The sequence below is a fragment of the Coturnix japonica genome, chromosome 33 (assembly GCF_054131305.1).
Source record: "Coturnix japonica strain WE chromosome 33, WE-NBRP24, whole genome shotgun sequence".
Taxonomy (NCBI): Eukaryota; Metazoa; Chordata; class Aves; order Galliformes; family Phasianidae; genus Coturnix; species Coturnix japonica.
The window spans coordinates 569,704-588,044 of record NC_140695.1 but is presented as its reverse complement, the minus strand read 5'-3'; the positions used below and the strand labels follow the sequence as shown (position 1 = coordinate 588,044).

General features: G+C 37.3%; 2 protein-coding genes across 2 annotated transcripts; both read right to left on the bottom strand.

The window, feature by feature from the left end:
- Nucleotides 1–229: 229 nt before the first annotated feature.
- On the bottom strand, nt 230–2,066 carry LOC146755308 (kinesin-like protein KIF20B). The gene is made up of 2 exons (XM_085525644.1): nt 845–2,066; nt 230–404 (listed from the first exon to the last, which is right to left on the bottom strand). Exons 1-2 carry the CDS (start codon nt 1,990–1,992, stop codon nt 245–247), a joined length of 1,308 nt encoding a protein of 435 aa, XP_085381770.1. The 5' UTR covers nt 1,993–2,066; the 3' UTR covers nt 230–244.
- Nucleotides 2,067–7,281: 5,215 nt separating this feature from the next.
- LOC146755307 (kinesin-like protein KIF20B) lies at nt 7,282–18,341 on the bottom strand. Its single transcript, XM_085525652.1, has 10 exons — nt 18,304–18,341; nt 18,030–18,113; nt 16,358–16,444; nt 16,119–16,235; nt 15,788–15,926; nt 14,299–14,483; nt 11,271–11,382; nt 10,748–10,819; nt 10,139–10,285; nt 7,282–8,329 (listed from the first exon to the last, which is right to left on the bottom strand). The coding sequence occupies exons 4-7, from the start codon at nt 16,167–16,169 to the stop codon at nt 11,290–11,292; spliced, it is 468 nt and encodes a 155-aa protein (XP_085381778.1). The 5' UTR covers nt 16,170–16,235; nt 16,358–16,444; nt 18,030–18,113; nt 18,304–18,341; the 3' UTR covers nt 7,282–8,329; nt 10,139–10,285; nt 10,748–10,819; nt 11,271–11,289.

The following is an 18,341-nucleotide window of genomic DNA, read 5'->3' as shown; positions in this document are numbered from 1 at the left end:
TAAGCTTCAATTTTCCACCCCAAGCACACCCAATAAACTTTCAGACTAAGATCCTGCAAAATGGGTTTTAAGATATCTTCTTGTTTAATAATTAAATTTTAACTATTAACATCACTGAAGCTGAAATTGAAGAAAAAAAATATACATGCTTATATTAAAGAGCCTCTGGGAATTAGTCTATTTCTCTTCAAGTAAATAGCATTCTTCTTCCCAGTTATCAGCGTTTTTTCACAAGACTTAGGTTTTAGGCTTTGGAGTTACAAACCTCGCTTTGTACTTGCTGAATTTGTTTCTCGGCATCAGAATGTTTGTCTTTTAGATCTGCATACTCCTTTTCTTTCCTCTGCAAATCTTTTTTCAAATTCAGTACAAGGGCAGAACTCTCAGAAAGAATATTTTCTAGCCTTATGTTAAAAATAAAGAGACAAAGAACATTACTGTTACACATCTCATGGAAACAGCAATTACAGCTTAATCCATGCCCTGCCTGTTGGTTTCTATTTGTAAATAGACTCTTAAATCTATCTAGACCAGTGACAAGATTTAAACAATTACTTTTGAATTTCAGCTTGCTTCTCATAATCAGATGCTGAAGCAATAAATTATTCAGATGCTATTCTGAGGGATATACAACAAAACCACCAGAAATCCCCATATTATTCTTCATTTCCTTGCACACTCCTGTTTTCCCTTGGAACTCAAGTAGCATACCAAAGCATCCTAAAGTAGTAGTTTGGCCATTGATAAGCATGCAGATGCATTAAGTCAAAGGGATGTTCCCATTAACTATTTTTAACTCTAGTTCATTCTCAAAGGGCTCTAAGTTAACTCAGTGGTTACTTACGATTCTATACGTTGCACTTTCTCCATTTCACTCTTTTCCTTTTCCCGAAGAGAGTGTTTCATCTGCTCCAAGCTGTTTTTAAGCTGCATAACTTCTTGAATCAGATTTGCTTCTTTGCTACTTAACTCTTCAACCTTTTTGTCTGCATTTGCAGACTTCTCCTGCAGAGTTGCTGTAACTGACTCCAGATTAACAATAATAGATTCTTTTTCTTTAAGTAATTCATTGAGTTTTGACACATTGTCTTCCATTGTCTTGGAAGCCTCCAGGCGATATTCAAGCTCTCTTATTTTTACCTCACAGTTGGCAACTTCCTCCTGAAATTGTGCAATCACTCTCTGATCTTCTGCAGTCTTTTCTTCAAAGTCCTGAGTTTTCTTTTCTATTTGCTCATGTAACTGATTCACAAGATCATCTTCCTGACTAGTGTGAGTTGTAATCTCACATAGTTTCATTACAAGTTGACGATTATGATTTTCAGCATTATTCAGTCCCGCCTTTAGGTTTTCATTGTCTTGAAGCAGTGCTTTGATGTGCTGACTTTTTTGTGAGGAAACATCAACAATATTTCTGCATACTTCCCAAATCCTTTCAAGACTATAGTTAAAGGAGAGGTCCTGCACAAGATCTGAGATGGAAGAAGTCTGTGACTGAATGCATGCAGAACTAATTTGAGATGTCCCTGGCTCATCTTTTTCACAGTCTGAGGAATCCTTTACACTGACAAAGTCAGTACCGATGGCGTGAAACTCTAAGTGACATTTGTATAATTCATCTAATTTGGTCCGCATTTCTTTTACTTGTGACACTTTATCAATTATATATTCTTTGGCAACTTCTATGTTGTTAGTTACTTGGGCATTTTTGTTTTCAAGTGTCATATTTATAGATTCCTGTTCATCCAGTTCAGAAGCAATTTCCCGATAGTCAGCTTGACCCTGCAGAATTTGTTCACGGAGGGCATCAGCTGTTTCTTCAGAAAAAGAAAGCTGAATACGCAGGCTTGTTACCTGCTTACTGAAATCTTCTTTTTTATTTTTTTCTCTTCTGCATTGTTCTTCAAGCACAGTTAAATGATGTTCCAAGATTTCAGTTCTTTCCCTCAGTGCTAGTACTTCCTTTCGGTACGCGGAGCACTTTTGTTTCATGTGTTCAATTGTCCTTTGCTCTACAGTGTTCTTTTTCTTTCTCTCATTTACAACTACTGTAAAACAAACAAACAAACAAACCAAAAAAAAAGGGGAAAAGGAATGTAGCTCAGATTGATTAAAATCATTATTACATAGCAGTTCACAACACCAAGTAGCAACTTCTAAGTGAAACACTGTCGTAATATGCAAGCCATACCCTCACATCACATAGTATTTGATACTAGTGAAGGAATTAAAGTCCTCTGAACACATAATCAGGTGCCTCAGATTTCTATACAGAATTAAGAGCAAAAGGTTTTCAGTCTGGAAGAACACTTTTACCATGGCACTACTCAAACCTTCAACTCCACACCAGTAGAAAATCTAATTAGATTTAAGAAACATGGGAACGAGATAGATAATTCACAGCTATATTCTTTCTATCTTCCGTGCTTCAGCAATCCCTATAAGGCAGCCAGGAATCACTCCATCTACATCTAAATGGTAGATAAACAGTTCTCTAAGAAGTTTCATTCCAACTCACAGTCCTCTTACTTTCAAAAGAAAGATAAAACCCTGGACAAGTTGATCACTTAAGTGCTGACATCTGTCTCTCTTATTCAGTTCATCTCTAAACAAAATATGAGGATTCCTACTTCTGTCCACACTTACTCTTTTGCATATAAAGTTCACTCATAAAGTTGTACAAATTTGCAGATTCAAGTTTCCATAAATATTCCATTAGCTTGGGGCTGTTTTTTTCTTTAACTGGTGAGCAATTAGCTAAAATCACATGCATTTTCTTTCTATCAAAAGCAACTTATGCTGTATTTCATCATTGCTTTAGAATCCAGTTATGTCCATTCCATAATATGCATACTTTAAGTATTAAAAAAAATAAATACAAGTCAAGACTTACTAGGGATTGGGTCACCACAACAATATATTCAATGGTGATTCTTGTACAGTCCTTTTATTACTACAATGCAGAATTTTATAGTGCCCACGTGCAGCCTGCATTACATACAGATTCACATGTACTGCATGGAAACAGCCTCTTAACTCATCTAAGGAGTTTTATATACAGCCCTCAACTGATTTAAAAGTCATACTGAAGAAACAGCAGTGGCATATTCCACCCCAAACCAGGTTTTGGGTTTTGACTGCTCACCCAGCAACACTAGTGAGGGGAATATGATTTATAAGTAATCTAAACACTTTATGCTGAAAACAACAAGCAAGCACTAAAGCAAGATAAATAAGACTAGGGAGAAGATGTGTAATGTTCAGTCTAGAAGCTCCTTACACAGGAAGTAGGGAAAAAGCATTATTACAGAGCATAGGAAACAAGACCTAAAAGCTCAGAGAATGGTGTAAATACCCTGAACTTGAAGCTGAGATAACCTAGCATCTCCTAAAACACTTTTGCTCGTGCTACTTATATAACTAATTCTACAAAAGAACCAGCACAACATACCTGTGCTCATTGTTCTACTGTGTATATTTAACATAGCTAAAGAATATATATTAAGAGTTTTTTGAAATTGGACGCTATTAATACTCACAAATAGAAGAAAATTTTAACATGATTGAATACTCAGTACTTCTTAACCGAAAACTTCATGCTGACATTGTGACTATCAGCTACCCATTTTAATTCCTATGTGGAGCATTGCTGTCATTAATTTTTAAATGAGAGCTTTGGTCAAATGATTAGAACAAACCCACTAGTATTTGGAGTATGGAGGAGTCCACATCCCTCCCTCAGTCTCTGGTAAGATGCTTACATGTGATGCCATTCAGTGGTCACATTAGGATTCAATATTTATGCCAAATAAAGGCAGCAGGGACAAATCATCCAAGAACAGCATCTCATCCAAAGAAGGCCTTGACTTTCTCCCTTGCACATATTTTGCAAGAGGAATACAAGAAAGGAAGGGACTACAGCTAAGTTTTAGATTTTCCCTTCTACATTGTATATGCCTTCCGTAATTCTAGGAACACTGATGCTCAGCTGTGCCCAGAAGTGAAGTTAAATGCATCAGAGCTTATCCAAACCATTTTGCTCAAATATTGCCCATGAGCGAGCAATTAGCAGGTCGTCAACAATTTTGATAGTTGCTTCAGGAAAAACAAAACAGACAAACAAAAAAAAGCACTTGAACAGCTGATGCTACTCAGAAGATCAGCAACAGCAGTTGAAACAATCCTAAAGAAACTGCTTTAAAACTATTACCAAATCTGCAAGTGCATCAACAGATGAGGAAAAAGCAGCAAAAAGGAAAAAAATAGTGCAAAAAACTTTTATTCTTAAGCATTCAAAAATGAACAGCATAGGACCTTCTGAAAAAGGGATATTTACATAACAGTTACTTCTATTTACAGTTTAACACAGTGGCTTTTCTCCTTATACCATAAGGTACGCGCTTCACAGCCTTTTGCTTCCTATCCGGAATAGGAAGCAATTTATTGTTTTGGAAGACACCCTGTTCAACGATGGAAGAAACTGTACCTTTCTTTGGAGGTGGCTCTTCCACAGTAGGCTTATCTTCATCAGTACTGCGCTTTCTTCCCACTTCCAACTCAGTTTTCTCTTGTTTCAGTGCTTTAACTGAAAGCACTGAAAATTGGCTGCTTTCAGTTCCTTTATTAGTGTTCTCTTCTGCCGGTTCTGCTTTAATGGTAGTTAAATGGTAGGTAGTCTTTTCCTGTATTGATATAAGATCAGTTACATTGAAGCTTAACAAAAGGAGCACTTAAGTCTCAGTAATCTTCTGTAGGCAAATATTTACACAAAACCATACAGCTAAAATATTTACCCGGTGACTCTATAGACATCAGTTACAAATCTCAATAGCAGACAGAACAAGTACACCTTCAGATAATGACAAGTGCAATACTTGGTAGAGTATACAAGGGAAAGCAAGAGCCTAGCAGGTTACAAAGTTAAAGACTTGCACACAATCAAGAGTTTACCAGTTTATCAAAGAATTTCCTGTTTCCAAGAAGTCAACAAAATTACAAACATGGTCAAAGAGCAAATGGTCAGCTCTCATACAAGTTCATCACATCACACTTCTGCTAAGCTGCTAAAATCACTTTCATCGTGACAGATATAATCCAACCTTAAAGCTTAGTCAGCTCTGTCACGCATATTTTAGATTGTGTCCTTGACCACAAGTGAAGCTTCCTTACTTACAAGATGAGGATTGTTAAGCCATGCTGGCACTGCCAAGGACTGATTATTCATCTTTAGTAACTTATGAAAAGAAAAGCCTCAGAAGTGTTCAGGCCACACAATCTCACAGATAGAGTTGGAGCCTTGTTCTTGGAAGAAGTAATAGGTGAGGACATGACTACTCATCACAGTCAGCTTTAATACCATGGAAATACTAAGTTGCAGTGATGCAGACAGTCAAAGACTAAGAAGGGTCAAGTTGCTAAGCTTACAAGGTTAGAGATCTGAGTGACAGAATTAACTATAAATGTTTTCAGAGCTACTTCAGGCTACCAAACATCAAAAAATGAACAAAAACCACCAGAAGTGGTATGCACACATACTTAATCAAGCTAGTCTTCACATATTCAGTAGCTCGCAGTACATTAGTCAGGATAAAGTTTTATGGACTGCATAGAACGTGGAGATATCCTGACCATTCATACTTGTACTTCCAACTCTACTCAACATACTTTTACTGTTGCTCTTCCTCTGATGTAGGAGTGTGAGGCAGGAGTTAGTGGAACACGCTGATATTTTTGTTGTTTGTGTTAACAACAACTACCTTCAGATAAATTTGAATTGTTTACAATTTCAAGCGAGTTCCAGCTACATACAGAAAATCAGTTTTCCAAAAATGTGTTGATTACAAGCATAGAATTAGTGTTTTTCTTTTTTTGTATAAGGACACGGAGATGTGTAAAACTCACATAATCTTTTACTTTTTCTTCTAAATGAGATTTTAAGTCTTGTAGCTCTGTAATAATGTCATCTTTCTGCACCTTGATTGAGATTGGAAATAAAAAATAAAAAAAATTCAGTCATCAGTTTCTAATGTAGTGTTAAGTAGCTGAATTACACAATGCATTAAAGGCAAATTCAGTTAAGCTAAGCTCGGTAAGAAATCTATTAATGGAGCCTACTGGAATAGCATTTTAAGCTACCACAAGTTGGTATTAAAACAATTTTACACAACATCTTCTTGATAAAGTTACCTCAGTTGCTTCTTTAAGTTGCTCAACAGACTCATCCAATTTAGTCATCTGCATTTCAAAGTCTGTAACACACAGAAAAGGTTGTATTACATAAGTAGCCAATAGATAATTTATTAAGTAATCAATTTTTCCAGATATTCTAACGTTTAGGTAGCTTTTGAACAGATTAATTAATTTGCATGTGGTCTTCACTTATTGGGAGTGATTCAAAAGTTTTCTGTATTTCTTGGAATGAAAACATTGCATCAACAAGACATAAAGAAGAGTAGAGATTACAATATAAAAGTAAAAATCAAGATTTAGACATTTAACCCCATACTTACGAAAGCGTAAAGCTGCTAGTTGCAGTTTAAAGGAGAGGGGGAAAAAAGAAAAGAAATAACCAAAATCCGTGGAATTGCTGAACCTGAATATACACAAGGAACAAACTATCATTTATCTACAGGCTATGGTTCCAAAGGTAGAACATCTCCTCTAATTCCTACTCAAACTGGTTATTTCTCTTTTAGATTAATGAACTATTTCTGTCTTCTACCTTTCACATCGCATAACTCACCTTTGTTCTTCTGCATCAGCTCTTCTTCAGTTTTAAGTAGTTTGCTGTTTTTCTCTGTTAGCTCTTCTTTGGTCTCCATCAGTTCAAAGTTAGTTTTCTCCAGCTGCTTTTCAAACCAGCCAATATCTTCCTTTGGGCCCTCCAGGGATACAATGGAACTATGTGCTGTCTCAGCTTGCTCTTTAATATCCATGACATCATAATGCACAGAATCAAGAATGCCCTCAGGATCAACACAGGTGTCAGGCACTATGCTATGTTCTCCACCCTGAAACGTAATTTATAATCAGTTAAAACTGGTGAATAGCTGACTACATAATAGCTGTTATTTCTACAGATAGTCTGGATAGCCACTATGAAGACAGCCATACAAGAAGTTTTTAATTTCAGCTTCAAAACCCACCTCACAAATTCACATACAACATGACAGTGATTCATATGGGGGGAAGATAAGTGGCATTCTAGTAACAGCTAATATATTTTATAGTATTTGATGTTTGGTCACTACTTAAACCAGTTTTCTAGAAAGTACAAAAGAGTTATTGCAGACTCCAATCCTGCTTTTAACCTCAAGAGTTTCACTAGGCAAACAATGTACAAGAACTGCCACTTCATGCAGCCATAGATTTCTGCTTTTTTTATGTTTTGAGTTTCCAGTTGCATTCAATGCAACTGATCATCATCTTTTCAGTTCTTTGTCTTGCAGCGCCACATCACCCTCATAGGCTGCTCCCTCTACTTTCACACTTAACCTCTTTCAGATAAGGCCACAATCCAAGGGCACACATCCATCAATTGTGCTTCAAACACAAACTCTCAGCACTTCAAAGTTTTCCATCAAGACTGTAGCACTGATCTGACAGCTTAACTTCTTCAGTGTTATATCATAGCACTCACTCCTACCCATTCCGCTTAACCCCCACTTTCCCACTGAAGCATCTGATGGCCATAACACAGCTTTTCAAACTCTTTGCTGCTCCACTTCTTTTGTCAACACTTGAACTGGACAATATTCAAAATTACAACAGCAGCAACATATGGGGTAGCTGGATTTGCTTTCCTACATGGGATCATATTTTGAGAAGAGAGAAAAATTAAGTAAATAGCATAAAATCTCCTCCAGATGTAACAAGTTGCTTCTTGTTAGGTTGAATACTTTTTAGGAATGAGATTCTCAGAAGATGCTTCTGCCCTCACACCCCAAAGAAACACAAAGACCCCAGTAGAGATTTTTAGAAAACTCTGTAGGAAAATTAAGCTCAACTAAAACACTAAATTAAAAATCCTGACTGCTGTATGGAGACAAACACCCAGATTCACTACAGATACTACACAAATAGATTCATATTCTTAGAAGAACAGAATTTTTTCTTTAAATGCAAATCATAAGTACTGATCAACAAAATAGACTACAACATACTCACTTTTTGTGCAATAGCTGAGAATCTTAGCACATTGAGTGTTTCTTCATAGGTTGAAGCACACTGGCTGATGTTTGCTAACATGTGTATCTTCCCTTTTCCACTGAAGAATCCCTGAAGAAAGTGTGTTAACTTACTTTCACGAAACGGTATGTGCTGCTGCACCCTTTGAAGACAGAAACCACAACAAATCCCATTAGCAGAAGTTAACAGCTTCATTTCAATGTGAGAGCTATCCAAGTGGAAGACAACACATTAATAACTGCACTAGTCTTTAAATCATTTTGAGTTGTGGGTTGTTTTGAATTTAATCTTTTTGCTAGTTTCATACAGTCAGGTTGTATGATTGTTCCAGCTACTATGCAGCCATTATCTTCTTAGACAACCCACGAGAACATTTAAAACAAAAAGTACATTCAACATCCAGCCTAAGATAGGTCATACAGCCTCACGTTAGCTTAAATTCTCTCTCACCTTTCTCTTTCCCTTACCACATCTGGCAAACTGACCTATCTACTTCTAAGAAAACAGTACCCAACAAAATCAGAGATAACCACTCTCTCAGTATATTGTCTCTAGGAAAGGACAATAGTAAATACTTTGGAAATAAAGAAGCATATACTTATCACAACATCTCTGGTGTTTCCTAAACCAAGGTTAAGTCACTGAATCAAACAGCTGGTGATGTACAGAAAATTAGGAGAGAACTCCTAAAGCGTGACTAAACACACTGTTCTCTAGTGAGGTTACCTGCTGGACTCTTTACAGCTACTGAATTCTGCCAACAGAGCTAAAAGCTTCACATAGCTACGCTCCTGTCACAACACACGTGACCCATAAGTAGCTTTAGTGCAGGAGTGGTAAATGAGTTCTTATTTTAAAGAAAATTACTATCAAAGTCATCACTACATTTCCCCCATATTGTTAAAATTTCAAGTGATCAGGACCAACAAATAAAACAGTTCTGAATAAATCAAAGCACTTTAAGCAGCAGCTAATTTTAAGGAATCCTTCTTCCCTAGGAAGGACAGACAGATAAGAGACTAATCCAGTAGCAAGGCCTATTTTCATCTACTTTTAAGCATAACAGAATTTGAATAGGCTACCAGGCACAGTGTGGCATTTCATGAACACAGAGCTCACCTAATCTTTGGGACAGAAAGACACCTTCAAATGAGAATCAGCAGAGAATTCTGCAATTATATCCAGCTGTGACTGTAAATAAATACTACATTGTTTAAAATTCAGAAAGCTCTGTCTGCACTCATTTAGAGCACAACCTCAGACAGAAGTAGCAAGCAGGCTTTCTTCTCTCTGAATTTGGTTAGCTAGATCAGAAAGAATGATGAAGTTGCATCAAGGTTTGGAAAAAAATATATATATATGTATATATGTAATTATATATATCTATATGTATATGTGTAATTATATATATCTATATATAATTTTTCTTTTCCAAATTATATATATATAATATATATATTCTGACCATGTCTCTTGGCTAGGACAAAGCACAGCAATATCCCTGAGGAAAACTGTTACAGCAGAACTAAATGATAAATGCAACTAACTAACAAAGGAGGAAAAGGTCTAACATTTCACACATTTAAAGTGAAATTAGTGAAAACAAATTTTATAATCTGCCCCAGGACTTGTTTGAGAAGGCAAGGCCAGAAAAAAAAAACCAAAACACAACGCTAATTTGCTTAAGTCTATGATAACACATTCAGAAATTTAGAACTGGAATGGTTTTATTTGAAAAAACAAACAAACAAACAAACAAAAAACAACAACAAAAAGAAGGCAAGTTTATAGATCACTTTCTTAGATCATTAAGTCTTCACACATCTGCAGAAGCCTACAGATAGTTTTCACTCATAACATAGTTTCGTACTCTGCATTTTAAACAATAGTTTAAACATTGTACATGATATCTGAAATCTACAACTAGTTTACAGTTTGTACAAGGACTTACTTTGACTGCTGACTGATCTTGAGTGCACTAATACACTTGCTTAGAGTTAGGAGAGATGCATTGATATTTCCACTCTCTTTCAGTCTGTCACCTTCATTGCACGTCTTGGTATTCCTTTCTGAACCAGCAAGATCACACAGTGATAATCTGAAGGCAGATAAGGAAAATTAAGTTTTCTTGCCTTTGAATGTACATTGATTATTTATCATTTCCAACACAACCACTCCTCCTAGAGGAACAATTTCTTGAACCCTTTCATGCTTTTTAATGTTGCTTTCCTAGTGAAGTTGCACACTACTTCCTGCCAAACTCTTTTCCAACACAGCTTCCATTTTTCTGCCATATTCTTCCTTCTGAGGATTTACATTAGTTCAGAAGTTGAGAGAGAAGGATAAAGGAACACTGTCTGGAACAGTGGGCACAAGATATAGAACAGCATTACAACTTGATGGTTTAGTACTGCATAATGACAGGATATGGGGAACCACCACTCATACAGGAGGCTGTATCAGGGAACCTAGTGTCCGTAGCCTAATATCAATACATCAATACTGAAAGTAACTGTCAATTTCATCCTAAAAGAAGAAGGGAACTCTGCTCTGAACTTACTCATTGACTCGTGTCACTCGTGGCATTTCAAGGTCTCCGATTCTTAGTACCTTAATTGTAAATATACTGTGGCTAAAAGGAGAAATGAAGCAAGGTCAATAGCCAGAAATACACACATTTTCTAAAATCTATAACATCTGTTCAAAACACTGCTGGATTTATTCCAGATTCAATTAACAGTAATTCTACTAGATGCATTAAACCTTTTAAAGACACATTCTTTCTTGGTTTATTTTGCTTTTCTTCCCCCTCATGAACCACCATTACTTACATGGAAGAAGGCTTAGTTGTTTTGTTGAGAGTTTTTGATAAAACACTTAGCTTTTGTATGCACTTATCTGCTTGAAGGACTAATCCTTCTAGTTTAAAGCACTAGAATCACAAACTGTCACAAAATATCACATGGAACACTAGATATCAAGCCTTTTTAAAGCCTCTTCCCCGAAAAAAAGCCATAAACAATATTTTCATTCATCCCTCTTCCCCACACTATGTTACACCCAATGTTAGTGAAAGTTCCCACCTTCAGCTGGAGCAAGTATTTAGCTTTGTGCTTGCAAAACTCTGGTGTTTCTGTCCCAGTTTAAAAAGTCTGAAAGCTTCTTTAGAATCAGAAATCTGAACCCACTGCAAACCTTTCAAAAGAAGGAAAAGTGATTTTTGCAAGCTTCGTTAGCAAAAGAGAAAGTGAACAAGAAATAAGGTATACAAACTAAGAACATTTAGTTAAGACAATAAAATACTTCATTAACTCTGCCTCAAACATACGACAAGCTGATGGCAGATAAGACTAAGATTCTTCCTCCCACAGAAAAGGGCAAGGTATAGTATAGCACAACAGTTTATCCTACCAGTATACTAAAGTATGCTCCATCCAAATTAAGCAAGCAGCCTTAGTACTGAAAGTACAAAAGCTAAGTTCTTAAACTACAGAAGCCCAAAGTTTGTATTCATTGGTGCAGAAGTCAATCTGAGAAGTTTTTTGTTTTAGCTTGTAGTTTTTATTGGGGATGGGTTATCTGGATTTTGTCTGCATTATAACGACTGTATGGCTCTCATTTTCAAGGATGATGAAGGCAGTGGAGTTCACACAGGCTTTATGGGCAAAGTACAGGAATAAGGAGAATACTGTTGAAGATGCAGATACGTACATGTAGCTTGTTGCCTTCACATTCAAGCAGACACTTCTAGAGCTACACTGAACACATTTAAGAGTTTTCTATCTCAGAAGAAATGTTGTTACACTATTCCATGACAAGCTTGGCAGTTTGCAAAGTATTCTAGTTACCTTTTACATAAGAATATCCCTTGATGTCTTGAGCAAGGCAAAGTGTCCTTTTTTTTCTGTCATTTGATAAAGGAGCCAGTAAATCATAAAAACATTCATTGTAAATCTCAAAAAATGAAACCCAGAGAACTTCACAAAATCATCTATAGATAATCTGCTAAGTTGGTCTGATCCTTCTGAGAGATTTTCTGCACCTGCAAAGTAGAAAATATTACAAGTCAATGCAGAGACAGTAAAACTAGCTGCATTTAAAAATAAGTAATAGTTAAGCTTACAGCTTAAAACTTTTCCCAGAACATAAACACAGAGAATCCCCACCTCTCATACAAACACCAAGTATCTGGAAGTCAAGACGCTTGCCCTACACATTTGCAAAGACACGCCTACTATAAAGCTTGCTTTTTCACTTCCAAAACCCAATCTAACATCTATAGTTGGGTTAGAAATATTCAGAACTCTTCAGTCTTTACAATATAGAGAACTGAACTAGTAAGGACACTTCGTTCTGACTTTTTAGGGAAAAAAATGTATTTAGTGAGTTCTTAAGTGCCCTAAAGGCCTGTCGGAAAACCACTAGGGATCTTATCAGAAATCATACTCTTTTTCTTTGTTTTACTTTCACCTCATAAAACCAGGTTATGATAGATGTCCCAGTAGTCTCCTAGCCATTTTATTCCTTCTGTTTTCTGCCCAGATGTCCTGCCCATTATTCCATTCTGTTACAAATAAAAGCTAAATAATCCTTTTATTATCAGCATTAGCCAAAAAAGCCAGTCGTTGACCTTACAGAAGCTTTTCTAATTGCTACTGTTTAATATAAAACATACCCTTAGAATCAGCTGGGGATTTGTCATTAGTGCTGTTGTGATGGTCTACCTACGAAAGAAAACAGAGACTTTAGGATTTATTATTGATGTACAGCACCAATACACCACTGGTTGCTTCTATTTATTTATTTATTTATTTATTTATTTTAAAAGCAGCTGTATTGCTCTACCAGAAAACAATACAGTATAGTTCCAAGGTGCCAACACAAAAATCCTGGCTACACATTTTGACTGGTTTCACCTTACTACTCATTTCTGACAATTCCTTTACTATAAGATCTGATGCACTTCAGCTTCCTGATTCAGAAAGAAAAAGAACAAATAGGGAGAGAATCCCCAACAGGAAAAGGAGTTATTTAATAAGATGATTTTCAATAGCCCATTTATAACCTGCATTTTACCCTTCATGAATCTTGGACTCCTGAAATATTTTTCTTATTGGGATTTTCTTAATTCAGGACTTCCATATCCTATGGCTTATTAGGTCAACTCTCAGAAAAGGAAGTTAAGGTAGAATACTTGATCACTTAATGTAGATAAGCAGCTTATTATTTCTTAACTCAGGCTATCAAAGTGTTACACAAATGAAGTTATGACTAAATTTTGTAAATATAATATTTTTAAGTAGTTTGGTCATAGAAAATACAGAATAGCTCCCAACATGTAGATCTCATGATGTTCATAGATGTATACTCAGTTCCCAGGCTTCAGGTTGTGTTGCTTTTTTATAGAGCACAAAAGTAGAAAGAAATTCTCATCTACTGAAGAGGAGGAATCTCACCTACCAGATACAGTATGCTTAGAAGTAAAACTTTTAACATAGAAGTTTTCATCTACATGACACTCACCCAGATCTGGCTTTGTATAGTCAGCAAAGCTTGTACCTACTTAGTTTATAAGGTCAAGTATTTTACCTAGGAACACGGGTCTTGAAACTAGAGGAGGCACCTATATCGCACGACCACATCTTAACTCTCTAATGGAGTAGGATGAGATCAGCATATAGCTGTCCACTGCATTTTCTTTCCACATACTCACTAAACCTAGAACAGTTTTACACATCTTTGGTTCATGTAGAAGACAGGTGTTGTTTTTCCCTGAAATACTTAAATATCATTGGAGCCAGACTTCATACTCAGCTGTGCTCTTGAAATAATTCAGAAGGAATTTTACTGCCACCTGCCTTTCACACTGTGAAGTCCACACTTAACCACCTCATCAGTAAGATCAAGTTAACATACTCCACAACTAAAATACCCCAGTGTGGTGTAGCACACCACTAATAAGATGCTTCATTCTTTTTCAGCAGGAACAGAAAGACAAATAGAAAACTGTGTGTAAATACAGAACCCTCTTTCATTACAGAATGGAAAGGATAACACTGAACTATCACAAGATGCATGTACTCATCATTTCTTTATAAAGTAGTTTCCTACCTCTTTTGTCAGACGAAGCAACGAATTTTTAAGAGCAATTTCTTCTCTCACTTTGTCATTAGTCAGTTTTACGTAATCTCTCCACCGAATAGGTTTCAGATCCATTTTTGTGTATAGCCTTCCTCCAACAGTTTTAAACAACATATCCATCGTCCTTGGCAAAATACCAACATCATCTTCTGTCCCTGTAAGCAATACACAAAAGAAGGGCCAGGTTACTATTGTAAGCAACATATAAACATAAATGAAGACAAAGATAACTGATTCTAATCTCAAAGTATACACAAAGAATTTAGAGGCCAGTTACAGTCTGAAACAATGTTTGCAGTGTTACTAGACTGTTCCCTGAAAAATACTGGCTTTAAGCAACAGCTCACATCCCATTCCTTAGACATTACAGGGCATCACTTTAAAACAGCCAGAATATTCTGCATAAGCTTAGCCTTAAGAAGAAAAAATAACCCACAGCAAACTCCCACATTTAACAGACGTGCAGATTTTCAACTGTTTACCAGGCTCCCTTCCCGCTCTGAAACAACCCTGAAATAACAACCAGAGTGATGTCTCTGCTACAACATCCCGTTCGTCCCACAAACCCTATTTAGAAATATCTACAAGTCTCATAAAAACTGTTAAAGTAACTCAGCTCCTTTCCCATTGCCTTTTCTTGGAGCACACAACTACCTCCACATCTTGCCTACTTCACGCCTTAGTTTTTCCACTGTCACTAAATACCAAGCAAGCTTCAGTGTTTTAAAGTCAGTCATGAACACAAGAGAGGACAACACGCAGAAGAATTTCTATAGTGCTGTATGGAAGGTGCATAGAAAGATAATTTTTGAACATACTACCCTGTTGATTCTTAATATTTAAGTCCTAAAAAGGTATTACTATGGGAAAGTCTTCAGCTCCACGCATATAAAACTATTGGAAATACATAGTAACAGAACACTAAATAACAGAAATAAGGGGAATTTGTTTCCTGTGAACCCAATCGTTTCATTTGTTATGACAATATTAAACATAAAAAACAACTGCTCCCAGCCAGAAAGGAGATTGATGTATTATTTCTGTACTACTAAAGCTCAGGGAACACAATCTTCTATGCTGCTGTTATTACTAAAATCAGAAATTTGGAAAAAGATTGAAATACCTTGATCAAATGTTTCAGAATGTTTAATTTCTGCCTACAATAAATCAAACAAACTCAGACATACTTTGCCTTCAAATAAAGAACAGCATTTAAGATGCACGCATTTATAGTAGGAACAAAAACCAAAGTTACTGTAGTGTATGCTGTCTTACACACTTGTAAATTTAGTAATATTTGTTATGGAAGAAGACGACTTTTCAAGGCTACTAGTATTCAAAAGAAGGCAACGTACAAGGCCTGTTGAGTAACTAGGTAAGAAGTCATAACATCTCTCTCTTCTAGAAGTAGTTCTCACTTTAAGAAATTAATTCAAGGAAAAAGCATTTCTGCTCATACCTTGGAATGTGTAAGTTTTCCCAGCATTTGTAACGCCATACGTAAAAACAAGGCAATTACATCCTTCTAAGAACTCTTTCACTGGTTGCTTCACAGTACCTTCAAAGAATTCTTCTTGAGTTGCTTCAGGTCCAAACACCTGAATGTTACCAAGAAGCTGGTTAATCTCTTTATTTTGTTTAAGCAATATTTAGGTACTTGTAAGGAGTCAGATACACGTTGATAATTCTAAAGACAGTTAAGAAAAACTTGTTTGCTTTATATGAAGTAACAGAAGACAAGCAACTTTTTCCATAAATAACTTAAAATCATTTAAAGACAATTAATTTACCTGTGAAAAGGTGAACTTCTGTGTTGCCTGTCCTAAAGTTTTATCGCTCATTCTTCCCAATGAGCTCTTAGGGGACTTCAGTATAATGCTTGTTGAGTCCTCAAGTGAAACACATCCCTATTACAAGGAAGCACAAGTAATGCAGGCATGAAAAAAGTTTTAAAAGGTCATCTTACAGGAAAGAAAACATATATACTTTAAGGGTTGTTTTTTTGTTTATGATTAAATAAATGCCTTACCTGTGACCCATTTGCTCTCTCCCGTGCCGTAAAGGGTTTAATACGCAGGCAAACTTGTATGTGTCCCCTAGGCTCCAAACTAGACCTCTAAAATTAAAGAGCTGGAAGTTAGAAATCTGACTAGATCCTCTGTTTGATGATTAGCACATTAAAGCAGCATTATTTTCATCATCCTATTGTAACAGACTCATTTGTTAACACAGGAAGTAATAATATTTTACTGTTTTCACAAGTGCTTTGGACCCTGCTAAACTTCTTAGTCAGAGCCTAGAATTTCAGAACAAGTACTACTGCAACACACTCCTGTACTGCATTCAGGCCAACTATAAACAAAAGTACTCCATTATTGTGCTTCTGAGACAATGTTAGCTTCATCCACTAATACCGGTGCTCCTCATAAGGTATCAAAGCAACACCACACATCTTGGTCTAGTCTATGCACAGTCTAAAAGCATAGTGAAGATGATTTTCATCTTTTCTGTAAGATTCTAATGCTTCTTATAAAGAAAAGAATTAAGTTTATTTTTTTTTTGGAGAAACAAGCTGCCTTTGTGGTCCTGAGGGCCCCTTTTTGTCACCTGTTGGGCACAGCAAGAGAGATTTTCTTGTACAAATCTATGCCCTGTGTACCTTTCTCCATCCCAAAACCTAGAGTTGTGGTGCAGACACTGGATGCTGACCAGAGCAGTAAAAGAACAGAAGAGGGGAAAAGCAGATACAGGTAAGACACCTAAAAGAAAGAAAAAGAGCAGAAGAGAAGGAAGGATACGGTTAAGAACAAAGGACAGAAGATGGAAAGTGCTATAGAGGATTGGACTGGACATGAGCAGATCAGAGCTACACCAAGGTGTGGCTTCTCCCTGTGTCCCTATCCACCACTGGCAACATCCCCCAATGACAGGGATGCTGCTGCCCCAGCAGCTGATGGGGTTGTGGTCTGGGGTTATGTTCTATACAGAGCCTCCACAACCTGCTACAGACCCCCAGTTCCCTGACACTTCTTTTTTTTCCAGGTGCCTGCACACAAGGAACAGGTGTTCCCCATGCCCTGCATGCTGGTAATTAGTGTGGGCAATTACTGTGTGGGAATTGGGGGAGGGAAATTCAGGGGTGGGATAGTGAGGATGAATTGGAGGGGGCTGGGAAATTGTTTGGGTGGGACTGTAGAGATCAGGCATGACTGCTAGGATGGGGGATATTTGGTTGGAAATACTGTCATTTCTATTACTCATTGCTTTGTATGATAAGTTATTAAATGCTTTATGTTCCCTCTGCTACATCTTGCTTGCAGTCATTTGTGCAGTGACAAAGGTCCTCAGCTCTACATGCCCCTCCAGGGTAGGATGGAGCACCACAGATGGCAGTGTTCCACAGCTGCCACCAGCAGCCCCAGCTCGTCCCTCCACACCTGAGGTGTGAGTGGCTGTGAGAGGAATGTCTCTGTGGAAGTGCAGCTCATTCCTCCCCTCTGATGGGGGCAGAAGGCATCTGCATTTCCCTCATGGCTCTTATTTCCTGTGTTACTGTGGGAAATGAGCTGAGCCACTGTGCCTCCCTACTATGGCAAGCTCTGCAGCTCTGCCACTGTCTTTATACTCAGCTGTTCCTGTGTGTAATGCTCCACACTTGGACCCTGCAGAGCCCAAAGGCCTCCTTGGCTGCTGTTACTCACCTGGACATTGAGGGTGCTGTGTCTCCAGTCTGTACCTGCTTCCAGGTGTCACTTGCAAGACACTGTGAGTCCACCTGGTTGGAACTGCAGTCAACAAACACAAATGTGAAAGAAATAAGAAAGGATTCTTTCATTTCACAGGCTTTCATCTCCATTGAAAGATGTTCTGCTGTGCAGCACAGCTGGGAGCATTTCATATGTGCAAAAAAGGGGGATAGGCCCTGGCTGTGCCGGGCCCCAAAACAGCCCCGACTGTGCTGGGTTCCCCTCTCACCTGGGCCCTGCAGTGGCCTCAGCTGTGCCTGGTCCCCC